Source organism: Coniosporium apollinis (assembly GCF_000281105.1).
Source record: "Coniosporium apollinis CBS 100218 chromosome Unknown supercont1.42, whole genome shotgun sequence".
NCBI lineage: Eukaryota > Fungi > Ascomycota > Dothideomycetes > Coniosporium > Coniosporium apollinis.
Genome location: NW_006913304.1, coordinates 2,074 through 18,560, shown reverse-complemented (window position 1 = coordinate 18,560; position 16,487 = coordinate 2,074). Strand labels below are relative to the sequence as shown.

Genomic DNA, 16,487 nt, shown 5'->3' with positions numbered 1-16,487 from the left:
TTAAACTTAATGTTCCCTAGCGCTTAGATCTTCTATTATTCCGAGGTTACGTGCTCTATATAAAGGGTTTTCTTTCTATTAAGCTTACTAAGCCCTCTAAATCTTTTATAATATCTTATATATAAATCTGATTAATTAAATTTTTATACTAAGCCTTTCTGCATTATAATATAGATATAGTAGTAGTAAGTCTTTTAGCTAGTAGAAGATTAGATCTTCTATAAGTCTAGATCTAAATATAGTTTCTATTAGCTATCTTAAAGGCTAACTATAGTAATTTAATAGGAGATTAGTAAGTAAGAAAGTAATAGAGCTTTAACTATAGTATTTAGTAGTTAATATTATATAGTGTAGTAGTCTCAACTCCTATAAACTCTAATTAACTAACTACTAAGCTTCTAACTCTCTCTTAATTAACAAGCTTCTTACTAAATAGCTAAAACTACGCTAAGTATACTTTACTATAGTTCTATGCCTTTATTTAGCTTAGCAGCTCGTTTAAAGCATAAGGCGGTAACGATAATATAGAAGGACTTACTGTAAGACAAATGTCGTCTAGGCGTTTTCAGTTAGATGATGCTGAACATTGCCCGCAGTAGCACCCGGCGAGAGTGTGCTGAATGGATGCGCGTCACGTTTCCACTTCTTTCTCAATGCTGCAGCTTCCTGATTCGTATGTGCCGAGGAGGATCGTTTACGACCAGCACCGACCAGCAAAATACCTTGCCAGTGGCGTTTGATAGCCAGCAAAGCATCAAGTGCCCGGGCGGCATTGTTGTACCGGTGTCCCAATTCTGAGAGGGCGCGACAGCATGTTGAGAGGTGGTTCAATAGCTTCGTGTGACGCTCACGGTTCGTCTCCGAAATGGTTGCGTACACAAGGATAAGGGCAGCCGTGAACACTGCGTGGACTACTGGCGTTGCAGCAATTGATAGCGAATATTGTGTCTCGTACATCATCATGATCTTCGCAATCTCGGTTGCAGATTCAACACACATGTTCCGAGCGTGGAAAGGGCCCTCCCCGCGTGGTGGGTACGGTTGGTTTTCGTGCTTGGAGACGAATGGTCGATGCAGGATGATGATGAAGGCATGATACTGAATACTTTCACGAGCATTAGCGTGGAGATAGCCTCATGGAGAATCACCTTACTGAAGCAGCAGTATATGCGGCGTTGGAATTTCTTGATGATGCGAAGCGTCGAACCTCAGCTGCGGCGGTAAGGTTGACTTCCATCGCTGCAATGCGTGGAAGGTTTTCTGCGCCGATTCCATCAGCTCGTCATTGGAAACTCCGCCTGCGCCATATCTATACAACTGGAGTCAGCTGAGAGTACAATCAACACGGCTAGGGACTAACAGCGTAAGCGCAAGCGATGAGATCTCAGAGCAGAGAGTACTCAAGTAATGGCTGAACAGAGTCGATGGACAATCAGGTATCGGTACGTCGGCCATTCTTGTTGCTCTTCGGTAGGGGGCCCAAACGGGATGCGGCGTTTCTTGCTGCACACTTTGCACAGGCCGAGATAACAGCCCGCCTGTAGGCTCATGCAGTGGTCTCCCTAGATAGAATGTCCAGAGTCTGTTGGACACGATCTGTCAACACATGGACTCAGAAGTAGCAGAAGTTGTCTTACTGATTGACAACATATGTGCCCCGGAAGGTGGCCTCTCGCGCTCTCGCAACCTCCTTGGTCATCTTTCCCGCATTTACGTGAGCTGTTGTGTTGATGTGGAGGCCGAGATCAAAAGCTAGTCTTGAGGCCATTCCTGTCCAGAGATTATTAGTTGATGCGTCCAGGATGTGATCCGGATACGGGCAAGCGGATTGTCACTCACCGGCGTACAGCCAACCCCGAGTGTCGTGCGTTCTGGTTGCCTCGTAGCAGCTGAGAATCGCGAGGGTCTGCACGGTGGCGATACTTGGGCAATCGTATTCGGATTCTAACAGAGAGATTGCGTAGTCTGCATATTTTTGTGACACCGCGGCTGGTGACTCAGCGAACGTCCTGGCGTCAACAATAGTGGCGATTGCCGCGCTACGAGCTGTAAGCTTAGGATCATACCAAAACTGGGCGGCGACTGTACATGGCATATTTCAAAGCGTCACTGTAGAAGTTGTTGGGCTGACCCATGTTTGCTCGCGTCCGGCTATCTACGAAGACCTCCCGGTCCACTATGTGTAGAAAGGGATTTTGCCAGCGAAAGTAGAGATGTTCCAAGTGATTGTCGAGCACTTCATCCAGCGCTGGGACTGTGGCCGAGTCCGTTGACTGCTTTCGAGGTCTCTGCTGTGCCATAACGTCCCGGAACGACCAATTTTGAGCTAGAGTCATATTCGACGTCGCGCCTAGATATCTAAATGTGTCGTCATCAACGAGGAACAAGTCTCCCAGTCGCAATGAGAGCTGTTCAATGATCTCATCCTCGCTGTCATCGTCCGTAGAGGCTCTCACGTCATCATTGAGAACATCCCAGGAAGAACTCGAAGCGTTGATCGCGTCTTGAGGCATTTCCACGAATGCTGGGTCAGCGGCAGGCACGCTTTGGAGAAAAGCATCTGCTTGAGATTCGTTCCATGGCCAGTCGAAAGCGTCTGTAACTGACATGGGATAGTCTGCGAGAAAAGGCATCTCAAAGTCGACGTTGAACGGTGCCTCAGCTCGAGCAGCGGTGGGAGGCCATTGCGGACTGGAGTCCTGCCCGCTATCCCATACGCCCTCGTCATTTCGAGTTGCTGGCGGGACGTTATCAAATGACCCAGACAAAGCGTTTCCTAGAGGCGACGCGGCTGTATTTGCCTCTTGGGCAGAGTGGAATAGGTTCTGATCCTGGGTTGGCGACGCAACTTCCCCGGATCGACCCGGTGCCATACCGTTGCGAATCTCAGCAAGGAGAGTTTCATCTTGCACCGATAGCGGGCGGGGAACTTCCGCCCCTAGGGCGATAATGTGGTCTTCAAGCTGCCTGATGCGCTCGGTGCAGACCTCGACAACTTTCCGCAAAGGAATTCTGCAACGTTGGCAACTTCGCAACTTGCTATCGGAGCGATGGTGCATACTTTCGTTTGTCCTTCCCAGCTTCATACTGACAGTCAAGGTTTTTTGCCAGGCAGTGCCCGCACTTTGGCCTGCGTCCGTCGCACTGTGGCTCCTCAGTAGGTCGCTCGCCACGAAGCAAATTTATGTCGTACTTTTACCTTGGTCGATCTGCACGCTGTACATGCTGTTGTCACATTGGATCTGCCAGTTTTCTTTGGTTTCGCAGCCTTCGGACCCATATCTGGCTGTCGCTAAGGATGGAGGACCGTTCTCGCGTATGAGAAAGCTGAGAGAAGGGTTGGATGCGCGTTATGCCCCGCATCTTTGGTAAGGCCTCGCTCGCCACGGAGTCACGTGAAAGCTCAAACGTAACGAGGTGCGATTTCGAGTGTCGCAGGATTGAGCAGCTGCAGGAAGCCTGCTCGTCTGTCTGCCGGTTGCTTCTGGCCATGACAGCACAAAGTATTTGCTGTCATACTTAGAAGCCGAGGCATAGGGAGTCTATGTAGCCAGTCTCGTATCGTGGTTCGCAAAAGAGCCATGCTCACTAGCTAGGAAAATGGCACTTGTAAAATACTAAGACGAGAAGCTATAATAGCCCCTAGTTAACATATCGAAAGCTATATAAATGATTATTTACGTTGTGGTTTACTGCTTCCTGGCTATAGAGTCCGCGCATTTGTGTCAACAGGGTGGCTTCCTAGCTGCTACAATGTGCACTCACCTTACTCTCCGCCGAATCCCTAGAGATATATGAGAAGTACCGGTACATGAGACAACCTTCTGCTGTACTTTATCCGTGTGAATCAGATACGACAATCTTCACGCAAGCCGTCAACCAAGACGTGGCCGAATACCATCCAGGTCTCAGATCACTGCTCTCTCTTTGCCTTTACTACTCTTTCGTGAATTCTGAGCCCTGGCTTCCCATACCTCAATCACACGCTTTTTCTCAGTCTCATCTGCTGCTTCATAATCCATCTCTCCCATCACAAGCCTCGAAACACGGATGGCCTCTGATTCGGTTGCGCGGAAGAGCTTGCTTACTTCCGCATCGATTCCTTTCATCGGGTATCCAACCACTGCACTCGCAGCTGTGAGAAGGGAGCATGTTAGAAGAGCTCAAAACCTTTGTTACAGTCCACTGAGTCCAGAGGATACGGACTGACAAATAAGAGTGTCAGACTACTTACCAGCCAGAAATTTCACAGGCAGACCGATGATGCCCTTTGCGAACCCCTCTGCGGCACCTAAAACGCCGTCTTCACGGCCACCTATAACGGGCTGCATGACGAGCCCTGAGATGCCGTCGTAGGTGCTTAGAACAAACTCCTGTTCGTTATCAGGTCAGCATTCCATCTTCCGGATTTTCGGGGTGGCGGGACACGAGAGCTTTGTCCGGGCTAAGCTCCGGCACACACGTACTTTACCGGCAGCTTTCAATCCACTACCCAGTCCTGTGATCTTTTCGGTAGGCCGAACGGTAGTATCACCCCAGAGCCTAGGAGCGTTATGCGACCCTTGCGCGAGAGCGACAGTGAAAGCCATAGGAGCACGAGCTATGGCTTTCATCATCCGCCCTGTTCCTTTGATTGGACCAAAGCCCAGAACCGCGTCTTTAGCCGACGGGAACGGCACCTGCACCTGAGTGTGGGAGATTGAGGGTTCTGCAGCTCCGCCGTAGGCTTCCGTTGATGGCTGTGCGGTACGAGTGTAAGGCCTACCGAGCGTACCGGTGAATCCTGACCCCATCTCTCCAATGCCTTTGAAAACGTCGTAGAAGAGATGCGCGATAGCGAGCCCACCCCCGGAGACTGGCTCCCAGGGGCCGTGGTCGAGGTTAATCTCGCAGGTCCGCATTCTGGATATGTTAGCGATGAGAACAAGCACGAATTCCGATACGTACGGCTGCAACTTGCTAAAGTCGATCGAACCCCTCTTCCTAAGCACGGTAGCAGCCAAAGCGCTGAGCCTGACGTCCGTCCTTTCAAGGCGCCACACGGCGACCCGGTCAGGCGCCAAGGAGCATCGCATGGTCTCCAAGGGCAAACGCTGATGAAAACTTCTGACGCCCGCCATGTGTCCTTGCTCTTCGCTGATCCGACATCCCAGCGCTTGTGCTTTTTTGGAAACTTCAGGTGCCAACGCCGATTTGATCGCAGCTGCCAGATTGTAGGATCCAAGGTGTCTGAATGGGATAGGGTGAGGGCCGGCACCTGCTTGAGCAATCATCTCGCCCCAAAAGGGTTGGTCACCGAAGAAAGGTACCACGATCGTTGGTTTCCCTGCGGCGATACCAGCAGCAGTGGTTCCGGCGCCGCCATGATGAACAACGCAGCTCACACGCTCGAAAAGCCAATCGTGAGGACAATTATCGAGCATGAAGGCGTCGGGTGGAGTTGCGATTACTGACGATCCCAGGTCGCCCCAGCCTTTGGAGACAATTGCTCGAACCCCCGCAAGGCGAATAGCCTCAAAAAGCTTTGCGGTAAGACCTTCTGGGTCTTCAACCACGATGGAGCCAAACCCAATGTAGATTGGAGGAGGCCCGTTCTCAAGGAAAGACACCAGGTCGGGAGATGGTGTGTAATTTGAACGCAAGGGTAGAAAACAATAGCCGACAACGGAAATGTTCGAGCCCCAGTCTCGAGGCTTTGGTATCAGTGCTGGAGACCTGTATCTAGATCAATTTCGTCGTGAAAGAATCCATGATGATAGGAAAGCGAATTCAACGCACCAACAGTAGGTGAAGGGAATCCTCAAGCGCGGGATCATTCCCGGCGCCCAACTTGGATCCACGGGTCGAAGGCCCAAGATCTTATGTCGAAACCTGTTTATAACATCACCGAGCCCTTGCCATGTCATTGTGTCCATTAACACATAAGACAAGTAGTTTGTCATGCTGATATCGGTATTCGAAGATGTGATGTTCGCGAGCGGGTGGGGGAATGACCGTGTAGGAGACCAAGGCATGCTGGATTGCGACAACTACAGTCAGCAAAACTCTCCGTGAATGGTCGGGGTTGATGTTGTACGCACGTAAACATCAAGTGGAGGGGTATTCCCAGCTTCTCTGCGCAGTGTACGTGAGCGAAACTGGGTGGATTAGCTATGATTGCATCCGCAACAAACGGCCTTGGCTCTACTCGCGGTATTGCCGATGGTTCGACGGTAGCAAGATTGTCAGCACTCATTCCATCTCCAGCTTCGAAGCAGGATGAATAGCATCTTTGCATGACGTCACGAATTTCTTTCCTCCTTCTTTGCACCTCGCCTTTGCGAATCGCCTCAAAGTTGGGCACGATCCCCCTGTTCTTGACCATAAAGGACATGAGTTCCGCGGGATCTCCACCGATACTGAAAAATTCCAGCTTCTGACCCTCGACAAGGTCTCGGAAGACCGGGTGGGTAGCTATACGCACTCGATGACCGTACTGGCTGAGCGCAAGACCTAGAGATATGAAAGGCTGAACGTCTCCCCGAGAGCCGACGATTTGCATGACAATGTTCATTCTCGGCGCTGCGACGGTGTCAGAGTCTGAGGCTCGCGAAGAAGCATCATGCCCGGTATCTGGGTCGATTTCCAGCGAGGATGCCCAGAGTTTGCTGACTCGTCCCGCAGTTGTGTTAATTTTGATGTCCACTCGCCCATTTGCTGCCTGATATGTCAGCTTGTTCTCCACGACCTCTATAAACTCCTGTATTACATCAATGCCAGATTACTCACAGGCAGGTCTAGCATTTGCATGCAAACCATCTCGGTCTATCTCGTGGCCTTGTGGAGATGCCGCATACGCAGGAGGCGGGTCTGTTGCTAATTTATCGTCTCCACTTCCGATGGACAGAATCTCCATCTGTTGAATCTGGCCTTTCGGGGCCTCGCCTTCGATGTGATGGCGTGCTGATGATCCACCCTCTGTCACCCATGTTGCATTTCGCGAGTCCGGAGCATATCTGATGGATTGAGATGCGAGTGTCATAATGTAGCTGGCTCCTAGATACATTCTGGCTTGTAGCTGAAGGTGGTCTATACTCTGCAATTGGCATGTGCGTTTCCGAGCCGGCTGCTGCGACAAGAACTCTAGAGGTCAAGGCTATCATGAACGCATACGCGATGATGAATCATGCAAAGCCCCGCCCCTCGCGCCTAGTGAGACTTGGTCCCTCAGCTGGAGCATCCTTGGCTGATATGGCGTGTGAAGAAGTGTGTTATGCTCTGGGCTGAAGCATTGGTCCACAGCTCAGCCGCCCGGTGCCTCGCGTTGCGTGCCGCATGGCATCTACTCTATCTGGCATGTTGTGTAAGTGGCGCGAGGCATACGTATGAGAGTACGTGTGCTATTGTTCGACTCTTTCGAACCCTCGCAGTGCAATGCTGAGAGAAGGAAGATATTCGAGAAGTGCTTGCTCGAGCCCTCGCATCTCTCCGGGATCCGATTGGCTCTATCGTACTTTGATCCCGATGAGGTTTAGCGCTCAACATGGGGCTGAGATGCCCTGCTCTCCACGCGACTGACTTGTTTTCCACAACCAGAATCAGGACGTGCAATCCGTACGGCATATGGCGTCCCTTCGACAAACCGCGCAGTAAGAGCATTCCGCTTTGATGAGTTATACGAGGTGACCAATAGAAAGGGACACGCGCGGCTCCCGATAAGCCTCCTTTGTTACGTCGCACCTGGGATATCAGTGCCGATGGGTTCTCAATCTGTACAGTAATCCTGCAGTCCGAAGATGGAAGACTTACGAGCAAACCAATGGCCTTCGACGCGGTGATTCTGAGCGAGAAACCGCCCGCAGGATAGATAAACCCCATAATATCTCCATTCGTCGCTTGATCTGACAACTCGCTTCGCACCAACCACACAACCACTTCATCCTATCTCAAAGCATGCCAAATTTACTACTCACCGCAATGATGGCGCCTTTGATGGCCGCAGCGCCAACGGCTTCAAGGTGCGGTGCTGACCACGAAGTGACTGCTTTTCCTGTGTCGTGGGATCCTTTCTCCTCGGCCTCTCAGCAGCCCGAGCCTCCTTTAATTAGTGACGAGTTCAAAGCCAACTGGAACCAGCACAAGTGGTATGTCGTTCAGAACCCTAAGTCCGTGCGGTCTGACAAAATCGGCCAGGGACCCAAATGTCTCGCACATCGCATCGGGCTATATCTACAACTCACCAAGCAATAAAAAGGTCAGAGCGGACGTGACATCTGACTCCGGTTTCGCATCCTCGCTCTTCGACTACACTGATGTCTCCTCCGAGGGGTTGGTCTCCAATACTCTGTACAACCTCGAGCCGTGCATTGCTGCGCCGCCACAGTTATGGCAAGGCTACGTCAATCCTACTTTTCCGCTCTTCAGTACCGACATCCTTGTCACAAGCAACGCCGTCTTTGGTGGGATAGTTAAGGATCAGTTTAATGGAAAGGTCGCTTCTGTGAGTTACTCTTCGAATACACTACGAGCCTGTTGTCACGGACCGCTGATATGTCCACATAGTGGAGCATCATGTACGGAGGCAGTATTCCCGTGACGGTCTACCTTGACGCCTGCAACACTCTTGTCGGATGGGATTCTTTTATCAACGGGTCGCGCACGAGAATCATTACGAGGTTTTTCAACATCGTGGTTGGTAAGCTCGATTCGAAGTACTTCTGCTTTCCGACGCAGGCTTGAGGGAGGTGATCAGCTCCTGATCGAAGGCTGCTGAGCTGAACATCCCCATTTTTCCTGTGGCATACCTTGTTCCGTCAGATTTGGCAGGCGTGTCAGGCTTGTCAGGCGTTACCACTGTGTTAAGATCAAAGCTGTCCCAACAATTCGGAAGCCTATATAGCGTAGCCGTAGACTTTGATGTTTTCCTACCGGAACGCACCCGTGAGACCATTTTCCTGAATAGTGGGTTCATCTCGGCCTGCAGCCGTAGCAATTGGCTTTGCGAGGGTCATTCTAGGAATGCGCGACGCGGGCTTGAAAGCTTCTCAGGAATGTGAATATATTCTTTGGCGCGTTTGATCTTACTCATCAACTCCTGTAAAATGATCCTAGTAAGCTATGGTTTCCACCCAATCCATCCATTCACCGCGCAGTCCGCCAGGTTTCCAAATGAAGTTTACCTGCTGCGTCCGCTCTTCCAAAGAGTAGTTGGAATATATGTACGCAGCATGTATACGTCCTTCCTCAGGTGGCCAAGTGCTCGTCACCTCTGTTGGTGTGTAGCCTTCTTCCTCCAGTTGCACTATGCGACTAGCGACCTTCGCTAGCATTCGCGCGTGCCACAGGCCTTCTTGTTCAGGTATCACGATTGAGAGGAGACGAATAGCTTTTCGGCGGACTGACGGGCTTCTGCATTTAATGGCGGTGAAGTAGAGACATGGAATGATGCCCATTTCGAAGGTGAAAGGAATTGGAGTGTTCGACAATGCCGGGAAGTTTGGCCGATGTGACGCTGACGTGGTTTCCGACGGCAACGATGTCGCGACTGAAGCTGCTTGCGGAGAGAATGGGGCTTTACCGTCGACTAGGGTTGCTGCGAGAGAGACGATGGTTTCGAAATCGGAGAGGTGTCGGTCGAACGCCGTCTCCTCTGGAATCAATGGGATCGAGTTCCAGACGATAGCCACGATAGCCATCATTTGGAGGATTCGCAAGCTATAGATACCATTGGTGTGGACCGAAACTGCCATGGATAGGCCATGTCTGGAGTTCCAGTACCGCAGTTGTGCTGTCAGTCTCTCCCGCTCAGCTTTCCAAACATCGGACATCGGCATAGATGGGTCAAGCTCGATATGAGGGTCAGAGGGTCGTAAACACTGTATGAGTATGCGTTCAAGTGATACCCTCGCCTCGCGAATAGTAGCGAATGGTGTGCAAGCTGAATCGAAGTCTCTCGTCGGGTCATCGTCCTTGCTGGCACTAATCTGAGGTGGCCGCCGCCCCCACAGAGAGGCCTGGATACTGAGTCGAGAGAAGATATTGACAAGCTCTTCCTCTATTGATTGCGCGTCCTGCGTAGACCGCTGAGTGCTGTCCAAGATCTGTAGGCCGCTGTGTAGATGATCTAACGCTACATTCGGGTTTCCACGCATGAATTCCAGACAGATGAAGAGAACACAAGTTAGCAATGTAACCTCCAAGGCTTGCTCTCCAGTCTCTAGGCGTTCTTTCAGAGATTTGATAGCCTTGTTGTATTGGAGAAGTGTGCAGCGCTGTTGCTCTCGACCCAATTGTCTGTCGCGAGTACGGATAGTTTCGTACAAGGACGCGAGGGCGATCATAGCATGCTTTACGGAGGGTTCTGAAGCACCAACCCGCGGAATGATATGTGTCCAGAATGTGGTGTCGAAGTAGCCAGCCAGTGTCGTGGCAACCCGAGCATGGAAGAAGTCGAGAGATCTGTGCTCTTGGATACTGCCTGAAAAGTTCAGAAACGGGCTGTAAGGACGTGCGGTGAGTTGCATGAGAGCAGCATCGGACAGATTCCTGTTTCTTTCCTCGCTGGTCGAGGATGTCTCCCAAGGTGGCGAGATTGAGGTTCCATCGACTGCCGCGCTGGGCTGCACACCAACGCGGGCACCGCCGACCTCGGATGTTAGGATGTTGAAGAACTGTATCTCTTGAAATCTGTAGCCGTCACATCTCCGGCCAGTGCGCGAGCATGTCAGGCAGTTTGGCTTGGTCTCGTCGCATTTGACGTGCCTAATTCTAGAGAATGTGTAGATGCGTCAGAACGTTCTTTGCCGACGAACAGATGAGCGCAACTACTGACTTGCTGCGAAAGGGCGTTAGTGATGTCAGTTCGTGAGGTTGTTCAATAATACGAGTAGTCTTCCCCTACTTACCATGTAATGCATCCAGATCTGACCTTAGCATGTGTGCGCCTGGTACTTTTGTTTACAGCGCGACTCGTAGCATTCTGCATTGCCTGGAAGTAAGAGAAGGAAGCGATCACCGGGTCTAGAAAACAAGCCGGCAAGAGCAAAGGCAGTAGTTATAACCGTAAGCTGTCAATATAATGTTGAGATTGTACAGCCGTGGGAGCGAAAACGATGGCGCTTATAGCAAGTTCATAAAGTATATTACGACTAGAGATAACATGATACTAGATACCTTAGGTAGTTAGTAGATGATGTTGCTTGGAACGACTGTATGGATGTGCAATGGAGCGGGAAGTTAGTATTACGTATTATATCACGTGCTGCTATGTAAGGAGGCTTATCTCAACGTGCCTTTCAATGCTCCTTAGGTTCGCTCTCTTATATTGCGTGGCCAAAAAACCCAAATATTAGTTAATACTATGGACATTAGCAAATCGTTCAGAATCGGTTCTGGTTCAAGATATCCAAAACGTCCGGAACGCTCCGAGCGCTCCGCGAGCGGGGTAAAGTGCCTCCGACGTTGGTGAGCGACCAAAAGTAGTGTTTTGTCACGTGACTGATATCAGCAGCGGTGTTGCGGTTACGGCTAGAGTAACAGATCATCTCACTCCGGAACGGTATCTGCCCGATAGCCGAATCGATTATTCATTAGCAGCTACCTCGGGCGCATAGAAGACCCAATCGTAAATCCCTAGGAACACTACGCTAGACCCTTGTCCGCCACCACTATCACCAGCCTCGCAAGCAATCATGAACTGCCAGCATAAGGCTCTATAGCAAAGATAGTATAGAAGACAGCTATGGGGCTGCGCGACCATGCTACGTTATGGAATCGATAGCATGTTATGAAAATACGTTGTGGTTTTCATGATTTTACTGCTTCGCGGTCGGCGGCCAAGATGGGAGCCACGGCTCGTGTACCTTCCGAGCTGTGCTAGATTTTGTAATACCTTAGCAGGTTACCTTTGTAATGCCTTTGTAGATTACCTTTGTAATAGAGTCCATGAAAACGGACTCAGGTTCGGAGATTTCAAAAAGCCGCTCTAAATCCGATTGGTCTGCTCGGTTTTTAACTACTATCTCCAGGTCTCAACATGCAGGCACTTTAATTAAAAGGGCACGATGTCTTGCCCTTCAAGTAGTATGCTTTGAGTGGACGCATAAAAAGTACAACAGAGCCGAATCTTACTCGACTCGCCTCGTTCTGCGTAATCGTTGTTCTGCTAATTGGGTAGATTGGCTCGTACTCCTTGGAGAGGGAATCCGCCCTTGTCGTAGACTTAGAGCGTGCGTGAAGCAGAGAGTCGCTTGCACCAGGCCGGCCTCCAGACCGAGTGTTTGACATCACCGCAGTAACTCAAAGCCAATCTCCATCACCAACCCAGCACAACTCCCGAACGTCAGTATCTGCTCAACAACATGTCTGCTACCAAGGCACCCCAGACCATCGTTCTTATCACAGGTGCGAATCAAGGTCTCGGCTTCGAGGTCGCCAAGAAACTGGCCGCGGAGCAAGCAAACTACCACATTCTCCTTGGCTCGCGTAACCCCCAAAAGGGCCAAGACGCAGCCTCATGTATCACCAACCTTGCCGAAAACACCTCTGTGCAAGCCACCGAGATCGACATCCTTTCCGACGCCTCGATCCAGCGCTGCGTCAGCGAAGTGGAAGCTCGCCACGGCCGCTTGGACGTCCTCCTCAACAACGCCGCCATCGGCCGCGTAGATGAGTCGAGTCGGCGCGAAGAGATGATGAGAGTCGTCGAGACCAACGCCGTCAGCGCGTGGTGCGTGACCGAGGAGTTCGCCCCCCTGCTGAAGAAATCCGAGGCCCCACGTGTCGTGATGATGACCTCGGGCCTGGGATCCTTGGGCATGACTTTGGATCCCGCCCGCGCGTACTACGGGCTCGACGCACCTGCCTACAAGGTCTCCAAGGCGGCGATGAATATGGTCGCTGCGGTCGAGGCAGTCAAGTACGCGAAGGATGGGATCAAGGTTAATGTCGTCTGTCCGGGGTTCAGAAAGACGAATTTGAATGGCTATAGCGAGATGGCGGGGGACCCGGCTGATGGCGCGATCGAAGCGTGTAGGGTCATTATTATGGGGAAGGAGGGGCCAACGGGGAGGTTCACTACGCTGGAGGGGGAGTATCCGTGGTGAGAGGGAGCTAAGGTAATTCCTTTTCAGCACTTTGTTCCTATGTTCGCGTCGCGCTTGGACTTTGACGAGTTGTGCAGCCACTCGCCTGCCGTTCGTGTCAGATTTGGAAGCGACTTCCTTACCTGTGCACAGGTACTGTTATCGGTAGTTGACTAAGTAGCAATCTGTCAACTAGTTTGGTGGACAAGCTTCCCACTCAGTAATAAGCTTCTGTACTCTGTAGCCGGTGGCCCACCCTAGATCCTCTTCGATACCACGCAGCAGGTCGAGTACCATGTCGCGTTCTCTCAACTCACTCATGCATTGACCAGCCACAAAAAGAGGTTGCACAGACTGGATCCGCACACTTTCTGGTGGACTCGACAAGCTGATTCCACAGATCTCTCGGCTATGGTGAACCATCTCTTTTTGGATAAGCCGGTACGAATTTAGACGTTCGGTGAAAGTTGAACGAAGCACGTGCCGCTCGGGTGGCCTGTTCATGAGAAGGAGTATACGAGCCATATGGTAGTTCTGCATAGTGGACCCACAAGTTGGAATAGTATAGGAGATCCTATCGAAGCTTTGGCGGTCGTTCAAGGATGGTGCATCCGTTCCAGATTCTACCAGTGGCGTCCGTACGAATGAAGAGAATGAAGGAGGAAGACCTATGTTCCAACGTTGAAGCCCCAGATCAAGATGTTCCCACTGACTGGTGATCTCATCGTGAGACAGTTTACCAGAAGACGCATTGGGCTCATTGGACTCATCAGGGTCGAGCTCAACCAAGGCTACTATGAAGTTGGCAATTTTGCCAAGAATCCAAAACAAACAATGGCTCACTAAATCCTCGTCTGTCGTGAGACAGGTATAGTTCCCGGCATCAGTCGCGCAATGTGGTTCGAGGAAGCCATTCTCGCCCACGAGGAGACCGCTCTCGCGCCAGAACTGTGGATCATCCGGATTCAGTCGAGTACGGGTTTCGTGGATAACTATCTTCGTTAGCGAAAGCGAATCAATCCTTCCACAGCTTTCTTACATGCGTAGAGATAATCCTGCCTAACAAAGTTCCAGAATATAGACCGTTTGGACAGTTCTCGAGGTGGAGGCTGTGGAGAAAGTGTGTCCAGTATTTGCGCAGGAGCAGTCCCGAGAAGAGGTAGGGCACTCATATGCGCTATCCATTCTGGTCCTGGTGCGTCTAAGAGCTCATACACACAAAGAACAGCGATTGCCGCGAGAGCCTCTTCAGACCGATGGTTTCGATCGGCAGATGTGTCTATCGGGTTGTCGATCTTTGTGATCTCGTCCATCAACAAGCGGATCGCATCATCGTAGTACGCGGCGCTTTCATAGTTCTAATTCCTACTTCTGAGGTTTGTCTTCCAGTACTCGCTACCAAGATATGGCAAAAGTGATTTAGACGCTGGACGCTGAGACTCGAGGAGATGACGAATGTGTTTAGAAGCAAGTGCACAACAAGCGCTTTGAAGCAGTGGTCGTGTGACTGCTAATCTGGGCACATAAAAGGTGAAATATGCCGTGACGTCGTATAGGTCCATCCTTGAAATCAGGTCAGCCTTGCTTGTTTAACGAAAAGGCGGTAAGAACCAGAGAAGGGCGTGGCAGACGACAGACCATTTTCCAGGGCCTTCCATGAAATACCAGATCAGTTGAATAGACAGAACTGGATCAGCTGACGGACTTTGTGCCCTTCCAAGTTGGACTTCGTGAGCTTGGTGGAAGGAGATCCCGGAATCAAGGCCAGCTCCCTGGGTCGCATCGCTCGGCCTCACTTGCGGTATCGTAGCATTCGAAGCTACATGTTGGACTGCGGGTTCTGGTTCCGCATGGAGGCCAAGCTCAGAGCTAAGAGCTGGCTCTCCGGCAGGTACAGATGATTGATTCATTCGGTGGGAAGAGAAATGATGATAGAGGATGTTCGTGAATGTCATCCTGGGCAATGACGATACTCTGTGGTGTAATTGCTGTGTGCGGTATAGAGGACTCTGCTTCAACTATTTCGTCGAAATATGGGTCGTCCACATATACAAAAGTGACTACGAGAGTCAATTAGCATTTCTTCACCAAAAATTTGACAGGAAGGGCGCTTACATTTCTCATCGTGATGCGCCCGCGCATTCACAACGCTGTTGCTGGTCGGTGGCTGGTGCTGCTCAATGTCTACAGGGCCATTGAGCACTACTGCTAGCCCACAACCCGGAAAACCGCCCCGAAGTCAGAAAATCGGTGTTTTCCAAGTCTAAATTCCAAGGTTTCAATCCCTTAGAAAATGGAAAACACTTAGAAAATAGCCTTTTTACTTAGAAAATAGGCTATCTAGAGGGCGTTTTAGATAGCTTACTAATCCTAGATACTAACTACACTATATTAATAAATATAATACAAAGAAACTAATTTTAGAAGCTATTATACTTGGAAAATACATGGTGTAATCTTTTAAGCTACTAGAATAGTGGTCTTTTATCTATATAATCTTTATTAATTTTACTAATACTACTACCTAGAACTAATAGCAGGATACCCTTAATAATAGTATATTTCTTTTTTAAAATATACTAACTATTCTAATTATATTAAGAGAAAGTAACTAAAAGATACTTCTAAGAATAGTAATAAGAGAACCTAATTAAATAGTAGTATATCTAATTAGTACTAGGAGGTATAGTAAAATACATAACCTATTAATAATATTAAGAGAGAATAATAAGAATTATGTACCTAAGAGTAGTGCTAAGAGATATTAATATAATATTCTAAAGTAAATTATACTAGTATTAGATCCTGTTAAGCTAATGAAATTAGTATAGTCTATAGTACTAGACTAAGTATATATTAATATATAGAAATAGCACTAGACTTAGCTAAAAATAGCTTAATAATTGAAATTATATTAATTAGAAGCACTAGACGAAGCGAGAATAGTATAAAATTATAGAATATATATAAAAAGTAATACTAGTCTAAGTAGAGGTATAGTAATAATAACTATATAATTAGTAAAGCTAGACTAAGATGGGATAGAATATTAATTGAAACTATCTAAATTTAGTAGCGCTAGAGTTTATAAGAATAGTATACTAATTAGAAGTATATATTAGTAATACTAGACTTAGTCTAATTTAATATATATTAGTAATACTAGGCTAAGTAAGAGTAGTATAGTAGCTAGAACTATATATATTAATATAAATTAGTGACGCTAGATTAAAGAAGAGTAGCTTAATAGCTAAAATAGCCTACTTTAATATATATTAGTAGCACTAGACTAAGTAAAGGTAGTATAGTAGTTAAAATTAGATATATTAATATAAATTAGTAATACTAGACTAAAGAAGAATAGTCTAGTAGCTAAAACTATATATATTAATATAAATTAGCTACACTAGACTAAGTAAGAATAGC

General features: G+C 49.0%; 5 protein-coding genes across 5 annotated transcripts; 2 read left to right on the top strand and 3 right to left on the bottom strand.

Moving 5' to 3' along the window:
• Positions 1–555: 555 nt before the first annotated feature.
• On the bottom strand, positions 556–7,045 carry W97_07562 (uncharacterized protein; the record flags this gene model as incomplete). Its single annotated transcript, XM_007785431.1, has 13 exons — positions 556–1,105; positions 1,154–1,298; positions 1,347–1,582; positions 1,638–1,770; positions 1,840–2,039; positions 2,089–3,012; positions 3,062–3,144; positions 3,975–4,135; positions 4,235–4,373; positions 4,467–5,715; positions 5,779–6,015; positions 6,081–6,696; positions 6,769–7,045. The coding sequence occupies 13 exons, from the start codon at positions 7,043–7,045 to the stop codon at positions 556–558; spliced, it is 4,950 nt and encodes a 1,649-aa protein (XP_007783621.1).
• A 914-nt stretch (positions 7,046–7,959) lies between these two features.
• Positions 7,960–8,718, top strand: W97_07561 (uncharacterized protein; the record flags this gene model as incomplete). The annotated part of the gene is made up of 3 exons (XM_007785430.1): positions 7,960–8,123; positions 8,173–8,479; positions 8,542–8,718. The coding sequence occupies 3 exons, from the start codon at positions 7,960–7,962 to the stop codon at positions 8,716–8,718; spliced, it is 648 nt and encodes a 215-aa protein (XP_007783620.1).
• A 368-nt stretch (positions 8,719–9,086) lies between these two features.
• On the bottom strand, positions 9,087–10,914 carry W97_07560 (uncharacterized protein; the record flags this gene model as incomplete). Its single annotated transcript, XM_007785429.1, has 3 exons — positions 9,087–10,740; positions 10,807–10,813; positions 10,884–10,914. 3 exons carry the CDS (start codon positions 10,912–10,914, stop codon positions 9,087–9,089), a joined length of 1,692 nt encoding a protein of 563 aa, XP_007783619.1.
• A 1,424-nt stretch (positions 10,915–12,338) lies between these two features.
• On the top strand, positions 12,339–13,082 carry W97_07559 (uncharacterized protein; the record flags this gene model as incomplete). Its single annotated transcript, XM_007785428.1, has 1 exon — positions 12,339–13,082. The coding sequence occupies one exon, from the start codon at positions 12,339–12,341 to the stop codon at positions 13,080–13,082; it is 744 nt and encodes a 247-aa protein (XP_007783618.1).
• Positions 13,083–13,105: 23 nt separating this feature from the next.
• W97_07558 (uncharacterized protein) lies at positions 13,106–14,374 on the bottom strand (the record flags this gene model as incomplete). The annotated part of the gene is made up of 3 exons (XM_007785427.1): positions 13,106–13,167; positions 13,775–14,053; positions 14,101–14,374. 3 exons carry the CDS (start codon positions 14,372–14,374, stop codon positions 13,106–13,108), a joined length of 615 nt encoding a protein of 204 aa, XP_007783617.1.
• Positions 14,375–16,487: the final 2,113 nt, after the last annotated feature.